Source organism: Limanda limanda, chromosome 19 (genome assembly GCF_963576545.1).
Source record: "Limanda limanda chromosome 19, fLimLim1.1, whole genome shotgun sequence".
In the NCBI taxonomy this organism is placed as follows: Eukaryota; Metazoa; Chordata; class Actinopteri; order Pleuronectiformes; family Pleuronectidae; genus Limanda; species Limanda limanda.
In genome coordinates, this window is record NC_083654.1 from 19,372,763 (window position 1) to 19,397,502 (window position 24,740).

The window sequence follows — 24,740 nt, forward strand, 5'->3', positions numbered from 1 at the left end:
TATTTCCATTGTTTGAGTGAAGCTGTACAAAGACATTAAATCTTAACTAGGAAGACTGACACTGCAGGAGTGGAGTTGTTTGTTTGCGGCTCAGCATCAAAGGATTCATGGTCCATGTATGTCCTCGTTACAGAACATCATGTTTTTATTGGCGTGTAATCAAACTTTGACGCCACACCACGGTCACACCGTGTGACTAAACAAAAATCTCTCAGTCTGTTTTTATCTCCATCTTGTTGTGATGACACTCATCTCAATTTGAAGTTGATCTGATGAAAGCCCTGGTACAAGCACATCAAAGTAAAAATGTGGAATATGGCCAAAATGGCCACTAAATGCAAAATAGCAGGCTTCCTGTTGTGTTTTTCCAATTGCACCTAAAGACTTTTTTGTTTGTCTGGTCATGATACACCTGTATATTGATTTTTGTGAAGACCGGTCAATGTGAACACATTCCAGGGGTCTCGGGGGATGAGCCATTTTGCGACGCCCATTGAAAATTCCTTGAGAATATGTACCACTTTCACCACTTCACCACTTTCCAACTTTCTGCAAATTTTGGTAAGAATTTGAGCATTTTAAAGCCCTCAAAAAGCCAATTAATTTGCCTGAATAATAATAATCCTTACAATTTCAATAGGACCTCACCTGACCTCTGATCAGAGCTCGGGCCCTAAAAATGGATTTGCTGCTCCTCAAAAACAGCACAAATGAATATAAAAATCACAGCTTCACTTTCTAACTTTTGGATGAAGTTGCATCATCCAAACACAACATGTTTGCTGTGACTTTAAAAATGGACAAAAGTTTGTTGGATCCTGAACTTTTTGGTGAAAACAGAAAATGCCACACATGACCAACGTGTCAAACTGAGGCTCTTCCTCCTCCTCTTCTTCTTCTCTCCTGTCTTCACCCTCGGACTTCACCTCCCTCCGGCTGCGCTCGGCCTTCACCTCCCTCCATCCCAGACCAATTAGAATCCCTTCATCCAGTTTGTGTTCCCCTTCGTCTGGTGGTTTCTCCAGGGAGGAACAAAGCAGCGCTATTATTCCTCCATTGTAAAAAAAGAAAAAACAGAAATGAAAAACTATAAAAAACGGGTTATTTTTTTCCGTACCTGTAGCTGCAGTGGCTGGACACTGGGGTGGGGTGGGGGGGAGGCATGGGAAAAGTGTGTTATTTGAATAGGGAACCTGTTGCCAAGCTAAATATAAACAGTGACCCACAAACTGAAATGTAAAAAGCCGTCGCTAATTGCGCTCTGGGCTCGGAGAGAAAATCCAGTGGGCGGTTCAAAGCTGTGACTCAGGCGCCCGGGCCCAACCCATGAGCGTGGGCGACCCAGTGCCCCCCCCCAACTGTGAAAGTGCAGCATTGTCCTCGGGAAGGGGGGGCGGACTCGGGGATGCTCAGTCTGGACAGCGTCTCCTGAAGGGCGAGCGAGAGCCAGGCCTCGGCGAGCGAGAGAGAGAGAGAGAGTCAAGAAGAGTTTAAAAGCCGATCCGGAGAAAAAGCTCAATTTCTTTTTTTTTGAACAATGTTTTTTTATTAATTTCCAATAAGAACCTACAAAACACATTGACACATACCACACAAGTTGCACAATGAAATGCCGGCGAACTTCACTGCACTTCATACACATACATGCAAAAAAAACAAAAAAATAAAAAAATAAAGATAAACACGCACACAAACATACATACCTATGTAAAATAATAACAATAATTAATTAAACAATAAAAATGTTACACTCGATATCCCTACAGATAGATATAATCTACTGTTGCCTGAGAAAGTCCATTAAGGGTGCCCACACCTTATTAAATTCCTGTGCTTTACCCCTGATTACATAGGTTAGCTTTTCTAATGCTCAATTTCTTTTATTAAGAATTTAACTTTTTCCATTTTTTGAAATCACTAAATGAATCATGTGGATTTGTGTCGTTGCAGCAGCAGCAGGTGTGCGACCGCAGTTTGTACCAGAAACACTTTTATTCTGGGACGCACAACACACACTTTCACGCTCAGGAACCACAGACTGTTTTGTGGTAGACAAACATTTGCACTTCTTCTTCTTCTTCTTCTTCTTCTTCTTCTGCTGCTGCTGCTGCTGTGTGTGTCTGTGTGTGTGTCTGTGTGTGTGTCTGTGCATCAGCTTCCTCCAAACACCCAAAATAGGGTCGCGTGTTCTATTTCCGTCGTGCGGTCGGCGTCACCACCTCATCGCAGTTCCTCTTTCTCAAACTCACACACAACACGACCCACTTTCACTCTCTCTCTCGTCTCATTAGGCTTCGTTTGGCAAAACCTACGAAACCCAAAATATCTTTTTTTTTTTTTTTTTTCAAAGAGACAGAAAAAGAATCCAGATAAACAACTGAGAGAGAATGTGCGTCCAATAAAATATCAGCATCACAATTGGCAGAAGGAGAAGTGAAGTAATTTACTGCTTCAGACACATGTTTGGAATCAGAGCCGTGAAAAAGCAGAAATAGATCCAGAGAGCGAAGCAGTGAGAGTCGCTCGGGGTCAGAGACGTGAGGTCGTTCGGTAACTGGAGTGAAATGTGTTGGGTTTTTTTTGTGTGTGTGTGTTTTATGTGAGTGTGATGTCGTGTCCCCGAGCTGCGGCAGATTGATGGACGCCACGTTCTGAAAGTGCAGAGTCCAAAATGTTCTGGAGCTGGAATCCGTCTGAACTCAGCGTCGGTTCCGTGCTCGTTCGATCACCACAACCCACGTTCAGCCCCGAGCCTCCATTTTGTGTCTTCCAGCTCAATCTTTCCATTTTTTTCCTCCCTTTGTCTCTAAGCAGTAATTTATTTTAAAAGGACCGAGCTCTGCTGTGTGTGAGGCCGACAAACATATTTCAAATCTCACGTTCGGTGGATATTAGCACCGGAGCAAAGTCCAAAGAAAACAAACCTTTTATTCTAGGAGCTGATGATGATGACTCATCACTTTCCCTCTTTTTTTTGGAGTTTGGTGAATACTTGCAGGCAGGCGGGGGGGGGGGGGAGTCGGGCCCAGACACAGAGGCTCATTGATGAAAGTGTTTGTTTGGCAGCGGGTCTCTGAGCCACAAACCCACTCGCTCGCCCTCTCTCTCTCTCTCTCTCTCTCTCTCTCTCTCTCTCTCTCTCTCTCTCTCTCTGGACTGTGTGTTTACTCATTACGCTTTCCCTTCTTTCCCTCTGGTTCCCCCCCCCCCCTCTTCCCTCTGGTTCCCCCCCCCCCTTCCCTCAGCTCCAACCATAAAGACGGAGCCGCACGACGACTTCGACGGCCCCCTGCTGTGCTCCACTGTGTCCCTGCACCCCAAGCCTTACTTCCCCCCGCAGGTCATGACCCCCATGATGACCTCTGACCTCCGGTCGTGTGTCGTGGGCGGAGCTTACCCCGTCAGCCAGGAGAGACTGGCGGCCAAACCCTCCTCCTCCCCCCCGAGCTCCAGCCCCAAGCTGCACGACCTGTCGCCGTCACACTTCTCCAAGTGCCTCCCTGCCGGCCCCCCGGGGCCCCAGTCCCCGGCCCCCCACGTCTCCATCATCCAGGAGACCCCCGGGCGCTACCCGCTGCCCAGCCTCTACCCGCCCAGTAGCTCCTCCTCCTCCTCCTCCCCCACCTCGCTGCCCTCCACTCCGACCGACGGCCCCTTCTCTCCGGCCCCCCCGGGCAGCGGCAGCACCAGCCCGGACCCCCAGCCACGCCCCAAGGCGGCGGCGAGGGGGCGGGCCTCGCTGCAGGAGGACGGCAGCCCCCCCCCGCTGGCCGTCAGCATCAAGCAGGAGCCACAGGAGCTGGACCAGATGTACCTGGACGACGGTGAGTGGAGATGAATTTAAATATGATTCTTATTCTGATCTGCTTCATGATCCCGTCCAGAAGCTTGATTAACAAAGAGGGTTTTATTACCCATAATGCATCTGCAGGTGCTGATGGTGTTTTTCATATGAAAACATCGTATGACTCTCTGATCGTTTTGCCAAGAACTGAAACATTTGACCTTCAGAACTCAGAGTGCAGCTTTTAGTTTTGGCACAAATCTCCTCGTGATTTAAAGGAATCGTTTTTCTTTCTTGTGGAGAAAACATGAAAACATGAAAACATGAAAACATGAAAACATGAGACAACGTCCAGATCCGCTCGGTTAATAATCTATTAGCTCCGAGGCCGAGGAGGTTATGTTTTCATCTGGTCGTCGGCAGGATGAGACGAAAACTACTGGACAGATCATCACGAAACTCAAAGGAAGGATGTGGTGAAGCTCGGGGATAAAAACTTTCAATTTGGGGATGAATCCAGAAATCATTAATCCAATCAGGGAATTTATCTTGATGAACAAAAATCAGGCAAACTTTAGTAATTTGGTGCAGATCCAAATAAAAATCTGAATCTATTGACCTTTGAGATGAAGGTTTCCGCTATAGGTTTGTATTCCACATGTTAGAATGTGCTGAGATCACTGCAGGAGAAGGAGAACGCTGTAGGAGAGATGAGCCAAGATTTTCATTATTGCTTTTACTTTACTGGAATAGAATCAAAAGTTCTGCATGTTTAATATTCCCTCACGTTAGTGGTGGTTCCTCTTGCGTTCAGCTTTATTCGTCGTCTGACTTTTAATTGGATCAAAGACGCCGGGTGGTCCTGTGTTTGATAAATGTGGCTTTAAAACCCGGAATGAGACGAGCGCCCAAATCTCCCTGATAAAATAAATGCTTTTTTGCTTTTTTTCTTCGCTCTTTTATTTATCTCAGCGCGAGCAGGGTTTTAGGAGCAGAGTTTATGATCTCACCGCTGTGGCCCTCGGCGCTCGCCACGGAGGCTTCGGGGGCCGCCTGCTCTGCGCTGCTGTGATTTGAAATAAATTGGATAAATTATCTTCCTCTGGGCAAGAAACAACACAGGCCCCGGCCGTGTGTAACGTCCCCGTGAGGACAGGAGCTCAGTGAATGAAGAAACACGAACCAGCAGCTATCAGCGTTCGGCTTTGATCCGTCACCGAGCTCCTGCTGACCCGTCTGGTCCAAGCTTCCTGACGACGGCGAGCGAGCCGAGCCGGTCGGGCCGCAGACTGCGAGTCCCAGACTGCTCCCGTGCCACTTCCTGTGAGCAGTCTGGGTAAATACATTAACACTTGTGAGCTCTGTCTGCAGAAGATGTTTGGCTGGATTCAGAGAATTCATCTGTAATCGTGTGAATGGTGCCACCGCCGCTCGCGTCCCGGGAGGATTTTCTTTTAGAGCTTCAGACGAGCTGCAGTTCAGTTAAAAAAAAAAAGAAAAAAGAATTCAAAGTATTAAAGTGAATCACCAGGAGGGTATAATGGGTTTTTCTGAGGTAGTCGGCCCATAATTACTCGTGTTTTCATTGGAAAAAATTGAAGGACATTTTTTTCTCGCTTTAACATTCCCGACGCAATGCGGCTTCTCACTTCATTAAAACCTCTGGCAGACGTGGGACTGGGACTTTACGGCCTCGCTCAGGTGCGGCGTCACCGTGGTTACTTGTCGCGGACGCTTGTTAAACGTCAGCCAGCGACTCACCGGACCCCCTTTCACGAGTTAGGACCCTGAGTGTCATCAAGTTTGGGGCTTTCGCTCAGTATTTAATCACGTGTACGATTCAGAAGCAGATGTGACGCTCTGTGTTTGCACTGCTGCTCTTTTCATTCATCTCTCTTGACTCAGGCTTGGTAAAATAGTTTAACTTTATTTTCTGTGTCATCTGCAACAACAAACGGGACACAGTCATCAATAAAAGAAAAGTTCCAAAAGTTTCATATTATTAAACATGTTTTAGATAGATAGAATCCTTTATTAGTCCCACAGTGGGGAAATTTGAGGGTTTTACATCAGCAGCGCAGGCACAGTGCAACAAGAACAAACAAAAGAGCAAAACAACAAAGTTAGAAACAAAAAACAACAATGAGCAAAAAGAAAAAGTAAACAGTCAAATAAGCAAATAAATAGTAAGTAGTAGAACAACTGACCAATACAATTAAATAATTAGATAATTAAATTAAATAATTAAATAAATTAAATTGCAAATATTGTGTTGTATGTTAATGGGGTCACAGCTGGTTATACAGTCTGACAGCAGCGGGAAGGAAGGACCTGCGATACCTCTCCCTCACACACCGGGGGTGAATCAGCCGGTGGCTGAAGGAGCTGTTTAGGGCTGCCAGGGTGTCCCGCATGGGGTGGGAGGAGTTGGCCATCAGGGAGGATAGCTTAGCAACTATCCTCCTGTCTCCTACCACCTCCACCGTATCCAGTGGACACCCCAGCACACTGCTGGCCTTTCTGATGAGTTTATTAAGTCTCTTCCCGTCTGCTGTCGAGATGCTGCTGCCCCAGCAGACCACTCCAAAGAAGATGGCTGATGCCACCACAGAGTCGAAGAAGGTCTTCAGGAGTGCTCCCTGCACCCCAAAAGACCTCAGACTCCTCAGCAGATAGAGTCTGCTCTGTCCCTTCTTGTAGATAGCCTGTGTGTGATCAGTCCAGTCCAGTTTATTGTTTAGGTGAAGACCCAGGTATTTATATGATCTCACTATGTCAATGTCCATTCCCTGAATGTTCACTGGTGTCGGAGGAGAGTGTTTACTCCGGCGGAAGTCCACCACCAGCTCCTTGGTTTTTCCAGAGTTGATGTGGAGGAAGTTCCGCTGGCACCATGTAATGAAGTCCTGGTTCAGTTCTCTGTATTCCCTGTCATCACCGGCGGAAATGAGGCCGACGATTGCAGAGTCATCAGAGAATTTTTGCAGGTAGCAGTTTGTAGAGTTGTATGAGAAGTCCGATGTGTAGATGGTGAAGAGGACTGGAGCTAGTACGGTTCCTTGTGGGGCCCCTGTGCTGCAGGACACCAGGTCAGACTCACACCCCCGTATACGCACATACTGTGGACGGTTGGTGAGGTAGTCCAGGATCCATGCTGTGAGGTGGTGGTCCACTCCGGTCTGCTCCAGCTTGTCCCTCAGAAGTAGAGGCTGGATGCTGTTGAAGGCACTGGAAAAATCAAAGAACATGATCCTCACCGTGCTTCCAGCCTTTTCCAGGTGAGAAAGGCATCTGTGTAGCAGGTAGATGACAGCGTCGTCCACCCCGATGCCAGACTGGTAGGCGAACTGGAGCGGGTCCAAAGATGAGCTCACTAAATTAACCACACTAAATTAACCATAATCAACTAAAACACTGACAGACAGAGCGACACAACTTACTCAGAGCTGGGGAATCTGCATCTGAGGTAAAAAAAGGTGAGCCACACCTAATCCCCGGAAGTTCCCTCTGTGGGCCTTCAAAATAAGATAAACACGGCAAAATAAAAGAAATACATAAAAAAACTATGACTGCAGTTCCACGTTGGACAGGATTTTAACTATCAACATATTTACACCGTTACACAGACACCAAATAATTTTTTTTTTTTATAAATCTGTTTATTGAAACACATCACATCATGTTACATGACCTTTACAAATAGATGCATGTTTTTTGTTTTTTTTGCCAAATAAACAAACATACAAACAAACAAACCAACAAGTAGAAAACATACAAAACATTATCCCACCCCCCCCCCACCCAAGTTGGTCTTCCATTTTCAAACAGAATATCTCATCAGCCACCTTACATTTTTACTTTCACATTGATGTAAGAGCACAGCTGGACAGAAAAAAAAACAAAAAAAACATAATGTGTTGTTCACCCCTACACCGAGTTGTAGCTACATTATCAAAATATGAGATAAGAGGTTGCCATATAGTATAAAATTTCTCAGTTGACCCTCGGAGTGAAAATTTGATTTTTTCTAATTTAAGGAATGACATTAGGTCAGTCTGCCAGGATTGGTCCCCCGGGGGGTTTGGGCAGCTTCCAGTGTAGAAGGATACGCCTGCACAGCAAAATCTGTAGTGTTGTTTTTTCAGTGTTAATATTTTCAGTTGGTGGGTGTTGATTTGGGAGTTGTTTTAACACCACTAGTGTTAAAAAAGCTCTGTGAGCGTTGTCAATCAAGCGAGTTAAATGTTAACACCTGTGACTGAGTTAGATTCACTTCAGGTGGAGTTGATCATAAAATATGGGAGGAGCTTCACCACAAATCTCTGCACCAAAGGAACCATAACAAAATCCCTCGGCTCTCTTTATCAAGACAGGTGTGAGACTGACCCTCGGTCATATTTAGTGTTAAAAATACACTTTAATGTGTCATAAAATAACACAATGTATGTTAAAAATTAACTATCATAGTGAAATGAAATAACACGATTTTAGTGTTAAAAATACACTTAAATGTCATAAAATAACACTATGTATGTTAAAAATTAACACTCAAAGTGAAAGGGAATAACACAATTTAGAGTTAAAGGTGCACTTATGTGGTGTCATGAAATAACACCAAGGGTGTCAAATATTTATCACTGTTAAAGAGTTAAAATATTAACACTTTTCAAAGTGTAATTTTAACTCAGAATCCGTGAGGATTATATAGACTCAGAAAAAGTGTTAAATTTAACACTCTGTGAGTTGAATTAACAATCAGAGGCAAATGCCAAAACATTAATGTCTGCTTACTGAATTCTGAATAATTTGAGGGAACGTTGCAACCAGTCCCAGCAGTGAAGCTGACAGTCGGGTGATTTGAATCCACCTCCCGTGTTGCCCTGCTACCTTGTCTGTGTTTGTGCAGCCCCTCTCCCCCCCCCCCCCCCCCCCCCGTCCCCTGAGAGGTTACAAACATGTCTGCTCATGGAAAGTGTGAATCATGTCGTCTGGCCCCGGAGCCGGAGCTATAGGCAGCGGGGGTGCACCCTCCGATTCTCCTCCTCCTCCTCCTCCGGGGCCGAGAGGAGATGGAGGCCGGCCACGCCGCCATAAAACTTGCTGACTGGAGCGTGTTTGCGACGCTTCCCTTTGGCTCGAGACGAGTCTGGGAGCCGAGGCCAGAGCCGTACGTTATCCTGCACAGTAGTGAGCCGAGGACGTGTGTCAGCGGTGAGGTAACATGAGAGACACATGTGCGTTTCCAAACCCGATCGGAGCCAAGCTGCATGACGACACGCTCCTCATGGCGTGCTGTGGCCTGGTTAGATGTCAAGGCGAAGTAATGGATGGGCGGAGTCTCTGGACGATCACAGGCAAAAGGATCTGAGAGTCGGAGACTGAGGCCGAGTCGGATTTCAAACTTCCTCAAACTGTTTGCAGCCACTGCTTTCAAAAAGGAGATTATTCATCATTATCTGTGTGTGTGTGCGTTCAAAATATACCATATTATTTATATATATTATAAAGTAAACCACAGCACAGTACATAGTGTTTTCTCACTGACTTTACACAGGCTGCTATGGTTTGAATCATCTATTCACCAAATGTGTAGGGATCATATTAATCAATATCCACATCTGTTGTGTATTACTATAGTTACCACTCACAGATATTGATTCATTACTAAACACAGAAAACACAACACAAACCAGAATGATGTAATACAACAGATCTGCAGTAAAAGATAACGTTTAAAGGTCAAATGTGTTTGATTCTTTGTGCTTTGAGACTTTCTTATATTCGATCATTTAAACATATGGAGGATCATGAATGTGAGACACACGTTACACTTCTCATACAAATCGAGTCTGGAGCAACACTTTGTTCATAGTTATCATGCAACATTATTGAATTTGCCGTAATGATGAGGTGCAGGATGAGAAGTCTGCAGGGTTCATCCCCTGAGGACCATGAATGTCTGCACAACTTGTGAGAGTGAGAGGCGGGAACGTGGGTTAGTGACGGACAGGTAAATCATTTCATTCCCACTGGATTAAATGATTATTACAAAGAAGATCAGGACCCGGATATTCATTCTGTTCATTCTGAAGCGTCAGGATTAGGGTTGCAAAATTCCGGGAATTTTCAAAGTTGGAAACTTTCCATGGGAATTAACGGGAATTAACGGGAATTAACGGGAATAAACGGGAATATACGGGAATTAACGGGAATAAACTGGAAATGTTGTGGGTAATTTATACTAACTGTATTAACCTTGTCATATACAGACATAAATATAAACATTTTGTTGTGTCATAGGCTGATTTGAGCCCTGAGGAAACTTTGGGCACTTGACTATATGCTTCTGCATCGTTGTGTCATTCTTAACATAGGTCTTTGCACAGTATTTGCAAATGTACACAGCCTTTCCTTCTACATTGGATGAGGTGAAATGTCTCCACACATGAGAGAGTGCACGTGGCATTGTTCTGTAGAATAAGATTAAGAAAACACTAATGCAATGCCAGAGATATAAATAGTTAGCCAAACAATTTGAATCTTCTGTATAAATATTTTACAATTGATGCATAAATGAATGGAAATAGGCTAGATGAACAGATGAACAATCCTCCATCAGCATGCTAATATATTTTCCCCAGTAATATCATGGAAACTTACCTGACTAGTCCTGCACACTACAGCAGGCCTCAATAGCCCTGCTGTAGAGTGAAGGATGCTGGGAGTTATCTGTGCATGTGATGGAAGAATGCACAGTGGAGGGTTGAAACTCAACGTGCAGCGTGTGATGCATTCCATACATCTTTAAAATAGAGTTTTGAGTGATGTTTTTATTGCTCAGCGTTTAATTTGCATAGTTTTGTTTTTTTCAAAATTCCCAAAATTCCCGAGCTTAATATTCCCGTGGAAAGTTTCCGCCCCTTTGCAACCCTAGTCAGGATTGTGATTTAAAACTCATTTCTTTACTTCCACAGTTTTTCTTTCTCTTCACGTCTTGACTTTATTACAGAGAAGTTGTTCTGAGTTGAGTCACACCACGAGTTTCCAATCTGTCTCATCACCGCTTGTGCAAACGAACACGATATTGTGATCATATTTCTCCTGAAGTCTTTTCTGTGTTCGCGTCGTTCTTTGTCGAGGATTCTCTCGTCCTGAATGACACCTGAATGAAAACCTTAAAGGAATAAAAAGTCTTCTGGAGGCTGAACTCCAGCTCGGCTCAGTGAGACCGACTCTGTTCCTCAGTAGAAGCTTCGTGTCGAGGGCCAAGAACATCTCGTGGCTTGTGGCCTGGACTTGACGTGGCAGTAGATGGAGAGGGGGGGTGGGGTGGGGGGGAGTTTGTGGCACTTTTTTCTCTCATTGTCTCAGCTCTGCTCTCTCAGCTGATTTATCCACGGAGGCAGTTGGATATCCTTTGTAGAGTTTGTGTTGTTGCAGGCCGGATCCCCTAACGAGTCACCCTGTGCCGTCCTGCTAATTGTTTGGGAGTTCCTCGTGCGTCGGGGGGGTTTCCTGGTCGGAGCGCTGGGCTGTATCAGTCGGCTCCAGCTGCTGTCGACCGCCGTGGAACAGGAAACCAGTTCCTGGATTACTTCATATCAAACGCCACCTTCCTGCTCGTGTTACACACACAGAATAACAACGTTTCTCCATGACTACACACGCAGCCTCATGGGGAAGTAGCAGCAAAGCTATCAGGACAACCAAACGTGTTATTTGGTGTGTATATGGAGTTATAAGAATATAAGATTAAAGCTATTATTTCAAATACCCCAAATAATATACAACGTAGTACACACTAATAATATCCTACCATCCTCCAGGACTGTATTGTCTCATAGAAAATCCTGCAAACTTTAGTTGTTTCTTCAAGTTGAAAACAACAACAGACTTAAACTCTTGTTCCAGAAAGTTCCTGAAACCTGTATTCTCTCAAATGACCAGAGGAGGGCGACTGCATGGATACAAAAAGTAGTTTGATTAATAAAGTCAGTAAAGATTTCTTTCAGGAGTAAATAAATCTCCAGTTCCAATACACAATGATTTTCATTTTTTAAATTTAGTCATTTGGAGTCAATTAGACGATAAAGTTCCATAATCCTTTAGGGCGTGGATAGCTCTCAGTCAGGCTCCACCCCCTCTCTTCCAAAAATGGTTACTTCCGGTTTCAAACAACCAAGGACAAAATGCCAAAACTCATGGCTTCAAAATGGCAGCTCACAAACCAAACGCCTACATTCTCCCCTTCGAAGTAACGTCTAAAATAGTAGAGTAGTTTCTTTTTTTAAATAAATCTTTAAAAAATTTAACAAACCCAATGACAGACCCCCGCTCGGTTTGCTCAAACGTTTCTCTGGAGCAAATCAATGATGTGAAAGAGCCACATGACACAGATGTCACCCTGGTGCCGCATGGGCCTATTTTTAGGATCTTTGTTGAACACACACTTACAGATCAATAGATTGACTCCTTTTCAATTAGATCCTCCGCATCAGATGTGGCAGCTCAGTGAAAAGTGGGTCATGGCAACGGACACACAAACAGTAAACGCTGTGGCCTGAGTTGGACCGAAGCTTCACTGTCTAGTTTTCTTTGGTTTCATATCAGAATAAATATCTTTTTTAGCATTTTTCTGAACTGTTGAAGCAGCTTCTCCACATGTGGCAAACGCTGTGGTGTAAAAATATCTTAATGCCGTAACTCATCTGTGATTCTGAGAGCTGCCAGACAGGTCTGACGACGTCTCGGCCTCCTGGCTCGAAGTGAGTGTTTTAAAAGTGAGTGTATTAACGTCCCCTCGAGGTTTGGAGTTATCGCTCCACCTCCAGATGCTCGGGGGGGTCAGAGCCGGATCAGACAGAGGAGCACAGGTCAGCAGGTTCAGTCTGAACCGGAGCTTTCATATTCTTCATATTCGTCAGATTCTCACTTTCACGCGGCTGCTGTCCTGATGTGTTTGAAATCCTCTCGTCTGACCGTTACCACAACAGAGCCGATCCTGATGACCAGTCCAGACAAAGTGATTCAGAGCGTCAGGATCTAAACGCCGCTGCAGAGTTTCCTCCTCGCGGCCGAGTTCTGAACCGAGAAACCAAGTCTGAGGATCGCACCTCGACTCCAGGGCTCAGTGTGTTTCTGAGACGCTGTTATCAAACCTCTCAGGAGGTCGCCATGTTTTCTTTAGCACCTCCACCTCATCCGCTTGTTGACGACTTACTACTTGACGAATCACGAGTATATAAATATGTATTATATCTAGGGCTGGGCAACGATTAAAAGTTTTAATCGCGATTAATCGCATGATTTCCCTGATTAATCACGATTAATCGCATTTGTATACGCAAAATCCAATAATGAATTAAAAAGTAGTGTAAAGCGCAATTTTATTTTCAATGTTCTGCCATATGAACGAAAGTGCCATAACATTTGTTGTGCAAACACTTTTAACATCAGCATTTAATACAGTAGCAGTTAAATAAAATATTCAGTGTAAATCTCAACTTAACAATGTTATCAAAGCAAATACAGAGTTAAAGCTCAATGCCACTGCCAGGGCATTAATGTTATCCTCTTCGTTATGAAACATGTATACTCCTCCCTGAGTCTAACGTAGTCTGCCGAAGCCTCGCTCCACTCGCTGTTTCGTTGAGTGATTTGCTGATATCAACTGTGTGTTTTGCATTTAGGTGATATTTTAGACTGGAAGTACTCCGGTGATAAGAAAATTCACCTCGGCAGTGGCTACAAATAACTTTGGTCCTGTCGACTCCGCCGTCTGGAAGAACTTTAAAATGAAAATAGCTCCGTACCCTTATCCATGGTTGTTTATCCGCCAATTATTTTCTTTTTTCCGGTTCCGCAGCAGTCAGCAACAGACTTTCACAAAATAAAAGCCTGACTTTCACAATAAAATAATAAATAATCAAACTTGAGTAAATGCGAGATAAAATAATTGTCTGAGTTAAATAAGTGATGAGTTAACTCGAAATTAACTAGTTAACTTGCTCAGCCCTAATTATATCTGTTCTATTTGTGGGAGGATCAGATCGAACACATTGGATTTTGGTGCAGATCTGGATCAGGGGGCAGATCTAAGATTTTTTAAGATTTGCCATATTTTCTGACATCTTCACTTATTTCCCAGCTAGTAAATCTCTGATCTCAATGATAAAAATCTGACACATTGAGGGAAGTGAGATTTCTACATTAGAGTCATGAGTAAACTGAGGATCTGTGTATAAGCTGAGAAAAGCTTGATTATCACACTTTTTGTAATGATGACACACGTTTGTGTTTTGTTTTTTTACCATGGTAGCCTCCCACGCAGGGTTTGTGTGTGTGTGTGTGTGTGTTTGTTGTGTGTTTGTTGCGAGGCGTCCACACCCTCTCGTCTTTTTTCGTGATAGGAAGTGAGAGGTATTTCTGGTAGGAAGCGGCTGTGCCAGTGCTGGGTCACCAGGGGGGGGCAGGGGGGAGGGAGGGCTCCTCCGCTGCCTGTGATGAAAATACATTTTATTTAAAAGGAAAAAAAGTCCCTCCATTGTGTGTGTGTCTGTGTGTGTGTGTGTGTATGGTTTCCAGATTGCTTTTCCAGTCACTCAGAGGGAACTCCTCTCCTGCTTGCTTGGATTCTCAGGGTTCCCCCCCACCCACCCCCCCACCCTCACATTTCTCATCTTGAACCTGAACCAAGACGCTGATTAGAAAAGTGAGAAGCAGATTAAAGGAGGAGAAACTGAGTTCAAAGTGAGGAATGAGTTCACAGATGAAAACAGTGAACGCTAATGACAGGAGGAGCGTCTCTCTCCTCTGTGGTGAGACGGATGAAGATGGTTTCCTTCTCTCCCGTGTGATCGGTGGATCTGTGTTCTGCTCGTGAGCCTGCAGCGTTGCTCTGTGATCGTCTCACCTCCGTCGACACAGAGCGGATTCAACCTGATAAACAAGTGCACCTGGATCCTGCTCAGACCACAGGAGGTTGCATCATCTCTCCTGATAGCAAACATCTGGGGATCTCTCCGATGTGAAGTGATTCGATTCTGTCGGCTCCGAGGGAACAACAGACTAAACAGCTCGGAGAATTGTGTTCCCACAGGTGGAAATGGTAACTTAGAGTCACATGAGTTTAAAGATTAGCAATGAGTTCAGCAAGTATCTTCACCAAGGCCCTTGTGAAACCACATCGTAATCAGCTGCTTCCAGATTTCTATTTGGATCAAATTGCACAAACTCATAAATATCAAGATTCATGAATTATTCTCTTGAAAATTGGTTAAATAAGCAGAAATTCCAAAGAAAGTGAAAACATTTCCTTGAATTTTATGGGTTATTTCTGGGCCAATGTCTCATTCTTCCACCGATTTTCATGGAAGTCATTTCACCGGTTTTATCATAATTCTTTAGACAAAGAAACAAACTAGAAAGTCACTCAGTTCAGCACATCTCTCCCAAGGCCCAACAACCTCTAAAATCAATCAAATTGCACACATTCATAGATATTTATTCACTAAATTTGTCTAATTTCCTTTTTTAAATCAAGACCCGTGAATGATTCTCTGGTAAATTGGTTAAAATCTGAATCATCAAATATCACAATGATAAAGAAAGTAAGAAAATACTCTTGGATCCACCTGAGATCAGGATCCACTCCAAAGTTTAATATTCAGTGTTAAATAGTTGGGTAGTTTTCGTAATGCTGCTCAATTGCATTACAAAAACTTTATTTAACTTTTTATATCTTGTATATATTTTTGTTTTGCTTTATATACAGTTATTTCTTTCTTATGTGAAGTACTTATTGTGGTTTTATGCTTTATGTTAAATGGATGCACCTATTTACCAAAGAAAATTCCAGGTAGGGATAAAACCTACTTGGCAATAAATCCTTTCTGATTTTGATTCTGATTCTGACAAACAAGCAAACAAGCCGACACGAGGTGAAAACATAACCTCCCTGTGGGTAATCATCACCGGACTCTGCAGTTTCCATCTGTTTTATTATCCTTCAGCTCATTGTGCTGGTTTTCAGATCCAGTTGTGTCATGTTTGTGTTTCACTGTTTTCAGAAGGAGGAAAAAACAACAACAAAACTGGTCACATTCAGCCTAACACAGACAAAGATTACCGACACTTTGAGATCTGCTCCCAAATTTGTTTCTTTCTTTCTCCTCGAAAGTTCATGGAAATCAGTTTAGTAGTTTCTGAGTTAATCTGCTGATAAACAAACAAAATAATAAACAAACATAATAAAAACACGACTTCCTCGATGAGACGACTGAAGCATTTAGCAGCTGAGAGCCACATATTTCCCAGAGGAGTTGGAGGAGAACAAGGAAAAGAAGCAAATATCTGACTTATAATACATCAATATAATGTTTGTTGCACCTGGAAAAATAAATCTAGTTTGGCAGATTTTCTTCAGAGTCTTCAAGACGTTATTCAAACAATAAAATGTCACGAGTCAATAATCATCTATCAAAGTTTAAGTTGGAATGGTCTGTTATTTTCTAAAAGCTTCCACTTGCCTGTGTGTGTGTGTGTGTGTGTGTGTGTGTGTGTGTGTGTGTGTGTGTGTGTGTGTGTGTGTTTGATGTGATTTTATCGACGTTAATAACTCAATCATCAATATCAACAGATTCTAAACTCTGATGTTTGCATGGAAACAAGTGACTAAAGCCCAGATGCATTAAAAAAGGTTTTTGTTCCCTTCTCTTTTATTCCCTCAGCCTGTTCAGATGTTTTGATGCTTTATTCTTCTTTGCGTCGCCTCCCCCAGTGACGTGTGTGTTTCTCTCGTTTCCTCCACAGTCAACGAGATCATCAGGAACGACCTGTCCAGCATCACGGTCCACAGCCACGCGTAGCTTCCTTCCCCCCCCACACACACACACACACACAAAACTGACAGTAAAAACAATGCCCGGACCACAGCGTGCAGGAAACAGCTGAGGGAAATCGCAAGAGGAACAAATGTAAATGTTTTGTCCAGACGACCAGGGTCCAAACGCGTGCCTTGTTTTTCATATATTCCGCCTTTTATGCAGAAATTATCCAAGGAATAAAAATCCCCATGAGTGAGTTTTGAGTATGTAGCACCCCCCCCCCCCCACCTGCTTTTAGAGGACCAAGAATTGTTTTATACGTTTCTTTTATTTGTTTGTAAATGACCCAGTGCCTATGTGTTGTGTAATTTGTGTGTACATTTGTGTCTGCGGTGCTTCAGTTTGCATATCTGGCTTTAAAGAGAGAGAGAGAGAGAGATGGAGAGAGAAGTGCCTTCGACTGGACGAGAGACAAGTGTGGCCTCACTTTTAAAAACCTCAACATTTAAAATTACACACTTTTTTTATATATGAGTGTGATGATGCAACTTTAGCACAAACAGATCATTAATAATATGAGGTGAGGGGAACAATGTCCATTATACAGTCATATTTTGACATTAGCTGACATTAGCCAGCATAAGCTACAGGTCGTAACAGACCAAATAAAGTCGTAACTTGTTTCCAAAGTTGCTTTCAATCATCATCACGTCTGTAGGAAGTTTAACGATTAATAAAAGTGAGTATTTTCTAGTATTCACAGGCGACAATCAGCACTTAACCACTAAACCTGTGGTGGTAGTTCTAGTTACTGAAGGTTTTTCTGTCATTTTAAGTCATTTTAACAGATTTCAGCTCATGTTTCTCAAACCAAGTTGCTTTACCTTGATGCACTATCGACAATAACGAGTCCATTTTTTTTGTAGATAAAAAGCCGAAAAATGAAATGCACGACAAACCGACTTTAACGGCGAAACGATAACGACAATCATCTCAGCTGTGACGAAGCTCGACTCGTCTTCCTCGCCGGAAGCATCGCTCCAAGAATGTAAACAATCAGCGTCGTCCAAAGAATCCTTTATAACCGTGAATCAGCAATATATGAATTCTTCTGTGTTTTTGTATTTTCATATTTATTCTCTCAGCATGTGCTCTGTTTATCCGTGTTTATCATACAGCTTCTTTTACATGGTTACTCTTATACAACACACACACACACACACACACTCGTTCCAAGTTTTCTGTGTATTTATGAGTCTTAATTCCCGAGGGGCGTGAGAGAAGAAGCCAAACCGACGTGTTTACCAAGGAGGTCGTTTTTTTTTATCGTGAGTCTGTAACGCTCAGTTCAGCTTTGTGATGTATTGTGTGTATTTGTCAATAAATACGCCTTCATCTCTTCCATGTGTGTAACCTCTGTCTCCTCACATTAAATATTAGAGCGACCAGGAGGGAGTTCTGGTATTTCTCACGCCACATTTATAAATGTGAGCGTGTAAAAATGAAGGGTAGTTACAGAAGTATTTGAAACTGGTCCAGGAGACGATCTCTGCCGTGACAGCAGCTGTGGCTACATTGGGAATCCAATGGGGCAACTGGGATTTCCTCTAAAGAGTCATTTTTCTATCACCGATAAAACGCTCAAATTGTCTCTCTGGGTCTTCGCTAAGAGTCTGGTAACAATTCACGATATTATTAAATGGTGGAGAAACAGATAGAGGACATTTTGTGGACTGTCCCGTAAGATTTAATGTCCTTTTATAGCTTCTGTGTTAAAATCTGTTGAATTCTAATTCCAGATATTTGCCCGATAGATGTTTTAAAGTAGAGCATCGTTAAAAACAAACCGATACGCTTGTAAATTTAATGTGATATAAAACTAAATGAGAACAACGTGTAGAGAAAGGCTTGAAACCCAGAAGGCCTCAACATGAAATAATACACTTCTAATAAAAGAAAAGTTATTTAGGTAAACTTTGGTTATTAGAAAAATGGTATTAAACCAAAAACTAAAAGCAGCAATTAAATAATCTGCATTTTATTACTTTGGATAAATTGAAACATCACAGGAAACAGGAGAAGAATTTTGTTTTTGGATTCAAATCACTTTCTCCTGCATCTATAAACTTTCTTTATAAAGAATCTATTATCTGACATCTTCTGTTCTAATACTGTTCAAGCTTCCTCTACGACAGGGGGAGGATGCACAAAGTCGTGGTGCACACTGACACCCTGTGGTCTCTCTAATAATCATATCACACATCATACTTTACTCTTTATTCTTTAATCTTAAATACGTTTAAATTATTGAGCACATGCATTTCTGTTTCACGCTCGCTCGTGTCAGAGTCTGCTCCCGCACGGAAACTCGGCTGTTAAGAAAATCAGGACGTGTGTGAGTCTCAGTTTGTGGGTTTCGCTCGACGCTCTGGCACCTGTTTCACATCTATTAGGAAAATCAGATGTCATCAGTGTGTAAATCATTCTGTTCCTGACTCTGACGCCACAAGCAGCAGCCGAGATCAGCGGGTGAGGCTTTATATTATATTTATATTAAGAGTTTCATTAATTGTTTTTTTTTTTGGAACAAATGATTTAAAACCATATTCAACAAGTTCAGTGTTTGTTCTGTTTGCTTTCACTCCTGTTTATAATGTTTGTTGGGGAGAATAAAGTAGTTTTTCATTAATTATCGTTTCAGTGCAGTTAATCTGTTTATTCTGTCTCAGCTCAACATACTTGTAAAGAAATTGATCTTAAGATTTAACTTTTAATGCTTATTAGACAAGATTAAGTGAAATTTGATAGAAAATAATGTATTGATGGTTCAGGAAATGGCAGAAATATAACAAACAGCTTCGGGCATGTCAAATGTGGATGAATTTCGGTATTTGAATAAAACCCGCAGACTTTTACAAGAGGAAATTATAAGATCATCATGATTCCTCTTCTTTCAGCTCTGATCCACGCTCTGATAAGATGGGGGTCGGCCTCAACTCCAGCAGTACAGAGTGTGCGTGTGTCCGGAGTTCTATGGTTTTTCTCTCAGTGGTCGACTTCATCACTTTTCTCACCGGCCAACCTGTGGTGGTCACGCTGCTCTGGACCATCTACACCTCCAAGAGGACTCCAGACATGCTGCATTGTAGCTTAGCCATTTTCCACAACAGTCAGTACTGGATCTCCCTCGTTCATCTCTGCCTCCTCTTTCTTGTGCGAGAGGTGCAGTGGAAGGTCTTCAGCTTTCTGATGGTGTATGCACAGACCGGAGGGCCCATGAGTTTGGGTTTCATCTGCTTCCAGAGGTACATCGCGGTGATTTACCCGACGTCCTACCCTCTGCTGAGGAAGTACAGGTACAGGGAGGTGTGTGTGGCGACGGTTTGGATCTTCTCTTTGTTCTTCGCCTTCACAAAGGTTTTGGATCCAGAGTCCATCGACTCTGTCGCGAAGGACTTCGTCAAGAATGTCCCGTTTGGTGTGATGATGTCCATGACGCTCATGATGGTGCACTCCACCGCCAAAACCATCAGGATGCTGAAGAAGCCCGGCCCAGAGAGCAACAAGATGAATCCGGCCAAGAGGAGAGCCCTCAACGCCGTCCGAGTCACGTCCTTCATCACCATGTGTTTTTACTTTCCAGTCCTTGTGATTGAAAAGATCACATCTAGTTGCACCTTCGGATGCAAGTCAGCACCTTTGTCTTTTCTCCTGTTGTCTGCTGCGAGTGTTGTGCATCCGCTGTGTCACCTCTACACCCTGAGAGAGTTCTTCACCTGCTGCAAGCGTGAGGAAAAACCCAAACTGCAGCCAACTCCACACCCACCTCAGTCCTCTGAATAATATAATTCACCAAGATCCACAAATTATTACCCGAGAAATCGTCAATGTTAGAGAAAGTGACGAGAAATTCCTGGATCGGCACCGAATGTAATGGTTTCCTTCTCAACTAGTTCATGAGAATCTGCGCTAGTTTATAATAATTTATAATCCTGCTGAAAAACAAAACCATGAACCAACAAATTATTATTACCAACAAGGTAATAACAAAAATGTTCCATGACCTGAACTCAGAATTAGAGAACACATCTATATTTCTGTATTTAGTGACTTCTTTTAAATCACCTCTTAAAACACACTTTTATTGATTTGCTTTCATGTGCAGTCATATATTCCCATCGTTTTTAATCATGTTTAATGTTTTTATTTGATGCTGTTTTCTTAACGCTTTATTTCTTTGTCTTTTAAACCCCTGTGAATACAGGTGATATATAAATAAAGTTATTCATTCATTATTATTATTATACAGTTGATATTATGTGATGAGTATATTGTATAAATTAAGATGGCTTCATAGTTTTAGAGTTGATTTGAGTTATATATTGTTTTGCTTCTGTCTGTGTTGAAGATGAAAAGATGTATCAGAGATAATTTGATGTTTTCACGCTGAGCTGCAGACAATAAAATATTGTGTCCTCAAATGTCACAAATAAAAGACACACATGTTGCATGTTTCTTCATAATTAAGGGTTTATACCTTTATGATGTTATATAATATATCATCAATAAACAACAGGATTAAAACACATCTCAATAAAAAAGTTATGAATTCAGTTACAAGCAAACCGGTAAATTCAAATAAACAAGTTTTAATCTATAGACAAATGAGAAAGAAAAGCTTCACACAGTTTTAAGTCCACGAGGTAAAGTAAGTTTGAAATGGCAAATACGCTTCAATATTTTGTGAATAACTTTAATCACAAATTTTATTCAATACTCATGTTGATAATTTGTCTGTTAAATGGACTTTTACTGCTGGCAGGTTTTCAACAAGTGTAAATAAAGATCTACAGACACATTTATAACAAAGTTTATATTCAAATTACATCGTTCTTTTTGTTTTTCTAACAAATGAAATTCAGACGTCTCCACGTTAATACATCACGAGGAGGAAAAAGTCTTTCAAACTGATTCTCACGTCCTTTCCTCTGAAGTCCGGAGGGAACTCGGAGCCTGGTCGTGGTTCAGGGACACTTAGTGTTGCACGGGTCTCCTGACGAGAAGAAGCTGAACACGCTGACCAGTGGAAACATGGTCACGGCTCCCAGTAAGGATCCCAGCTGCACCACAGCCCCACACCACACCAGAGCGCTGTGGCCCTCGTCACGCAGGATCACGCCGATGATCACCTTCACGTAGGACAGCGTGAGGATGAAGACGATCCAGGACAACACCTGTGGGGCGGAGACAGGAGGGCAGGACATTCTCAAACTGGGTTTCTTCCTTTTGTCACACCGCGGTGAGGTTTGTTTTGTCTTGGGGTTTTTGTCTCGTAACTTCCTGTTTTATTTTGAAATCCTAACTCTCCTCTCGTTTCAGGTCACTTGCCCTTCCTCATGTGTCACCGGTCTGATTGTCTCTGATTGTTTCCACCTGTTCCCTTCACCCTCATGTGCTTATAGTCTGCGTCTCCCCTTTGTCTTGTGCCGAAGTGTTTCGTTCTTGTTCGTGCACCTAAGCCTTACCCACAGTCATTGTCGTTTTTGCCAAAGAGTTTCTTGCTACGCCACGTAAGTTGTTTTCTGTTTCCTCCTTGAGAGTGATTTTTTGTTTGTTAAAGTTTTCCAGTTTAGCTTTGTTTTGTGTTTGTAAACTGTTTTTCTTCCCTTTTGGAGCGATTTATGTTAAGAGAGATTTAGTTAGTTTGTTGAGCCTCCTGTTTAGGTGAGCCTTTTCTTTTGCCCCATTTATTAGTAGTTTGGTTTTCCTCCTTCGGGAGCGCTTTTGATTTCTTGCTCTTGCCGTTTGTTTGTCCTCCTTCGGGAGTGGTTTATGTTTAAAAGCTTTTTCTTTTTCTAGTGTATGTTTTGTATTTATTAGGAAGTTCTTTTTCCCCAGTTATTGCTTGCCAAGTATTATATTATTATATAGATATAGTTAGTGAGATTTTCATAGCCTTCTTGTTTGTCACTCTGCATTGAGGTTCTGAAATCAATAAAGTGTGCTGGTACGTGATATTCTCTGCTTCTGAGTCCTCATTCCAGTCCAGGCCTGACACCTTTATCTCTCGTCTTCTCACTGGTTTATAAGAAGATGTGTAACTGGAGAGTGTACTCACTATGACGACACCACCCGAGGTATCATTAACCAGCAGAGGACATGGACTCAGCACCGCCGTGCCCATTATGTAAGCTCCAGCTCCAGTGCCGACCACGGTGAGAGCTGCCATCACCAGCAGGGATCTGAGGAGACACGCAACACATCACTGTGTGAACCGTGAGAATCTGTGGAGAGTCTGAGTGGTGCAGGAGCAAAGTGCATCTAAATGTTCACTAGACTGAACCAACATCTCCTTAAATTCAACCAAGTTGCATCAGATCGTAGATTTTACTCGTAGTAACACGTCCGATATGTTTCATCAAGATCCGTTAATCACTCTCTGCAAAACTGGTGAAGATACTATCGCCCAATTTCACAAAATAAAGAAAAGAAAAGTTCCCCGGATGAGCCACAAACTTTAGTTGGCTTCTTCTTGGCCTGAGTTCCATCTGTCCATCAAGTTTTGGTGGAAGCTATTAACTTGTTTTAGTGTAATTATGCTAATAAACAAATGAATAAATCAACCAATAAACTGACGGAGAAGCATGACCTCCTAATGATGTGGTTCTTTGAAGTTCCCCAGAATTAAGAAGCTGGGTTATTTTTAATTGAATCATTCTCATTATTCTTTCATTAAATTTTGTTAAAGTGAAGTGAAGTGTTCTATTCAACATTTTCTAAATCAATGTCAGTCTCCGGAAACTACATTTAACTACATTTAAGAACGATAAAACTCACATTTTACAAAAATGTAAATAAAATTTGTAATTTGTTTTCCACTAGCGCCACCTGGGGTTTATTCTTTATCGGTTGTTTTACTTTTGTGCTGAAGCCTCATAGGCAAAGTTGTGATTTTGAGGTTATAGAAATACAAACCGTCTGTTTCTGACCTTATGGGGAGGAAGAGGGCGATGAAGCAGGCCAGGGGGTTGGACACGGCGGCCATGGCGGCCGACAGGTGATAGATCTTGTTCCCGTACGGCATGCAGGAGTACGACTGCACCGAGGGCAGCACCACGTTGGTCAGAGCGTTGGTCCAGGCCAGAATCACAAAGATGTAGAACACCTGCATCCAGCTGTAAGCGCCGCTGCCAAAGCTGCTTCTGCGCTTCTGGTTCGCGGGTTCGTACGGATCCATCATCGTCTTCTGCTCGGCCCACTTCCTGTTTGTCGGCGATTTCTCTTTCACGCCGTTTGTGTAGCGGCCGGCGGGAAGCTCCCGGGCCACGGCCGGGTGGTAGTTCAGCAGCAGGAAGGCCACCAGGCACACCACCATCATGGCGCTCAGGAAGAAGAAGAACTCCTCGGCGGAGAAGTTTGCAGGCTGATAATGGGCCTGGAGGTCAAAGGTCACAGAGCCGTTCAGGCCGGGGGTCAGAGACTGGGTGCTGTTCAAGCAGTGGACCACGCCAACGCCCTGGATCAGAGCCACCAGAGCCGGAAGCAGGCCGCTCAGCCCCTCCCCGATGTAGTAGGTGGTGAGATACTGGGGCTTGAGGCGCATCATGAAGGGCAGGAAGGTGACGGAGGACGTGCAGTCCACGGCGGCGAGGAAGAAAGTCAAGACCAGGAGGGCGACGCTGCGACTGGCGCCCGCCACGACCACCGTCTCCTTCCAGAAGAAGCCCAGCAGGAAACTGGCCACGGTGCCCAGCCCGATGATCACGTAGATGACGGCGGTCTCGTTCAGGGCGCCGGGCCGGAAGCGATGCATCAGGGTGACGAAGAGCGGCCCGACGTTGGCCATCTGGATGAGGATGGAGAGGTAGGAGGGCAGGTACCAGCCCTCGGGGATCTGGGGCACGATCAGGGGCAGCTCCACCCACAGGCCGTTGATGGAAACCCAGGCGCCCATCCCGAAGAGGCACGCCAGCAGGTGCGTGAGCAGCGACATGGTTCAGAGGGTTGTCCTCTAGGAAATACAAAGAGTTTCTTTATCAAAAAGATGCCGAACTTAAATTCACGACTGGATTCGCTAACTTTGACCTCAAGTCCGAAACGGAATTTTTCAGCAGCGTGGGTGCAAAATGAAA

General features: G+C 43.3%; 2 protein-coding genes across 2 annotated transcripts in view; one reads left to right on the forward strand and one right to left on the reverse strand.

Annotated features, from left to right (window-relative positions):
• nfatc1 (nuclear factor of activated T cells 1) overlaps positions 1 to 16,650 on the forward strand; it is a 45,291-nt gene extending 28,641 nt beyond the window's left edge. Inside the window, exons 9-10 of the mRNA XM_061093392.1 lie at positions 3,246 to 3,824; positions 16,595 to 16,650. Coding sequence (XP_060949375.1) covers positions 3,246 to 3,824; positions 16,595 to 16,650 — 635 coding nt within the window. The remainder of the gene's footprint in view (positions 1 to 3,245; positions 3,825 to 16,594) is intronic.
• Positions 16,651 to 21,632: 4,982 nt separating this feature from the next.
• si:ch73-196l6.5 (riboflavin transporter 2) lies at positions 21,633 to 24,601 on the reverse strand. Its single transcript, XM_061092979.1, has 3 exons — positions 23,598 to 24,601; positions 22,727 to 22,850; positions 21,633 to 21,842 (listed from the first exon to the last, which is right to left on the reverse strand). Exons 1-3 carry the CDS (start codon positions 24,599 to 24,601, stop codon positions 21,633 to 21,635), a joined length of 1,338 nt encoding a protein of 445 aa, XP_060948962.1.
• Positions 24,602 to 24,740: the final 139 nt, after the last annotated feature.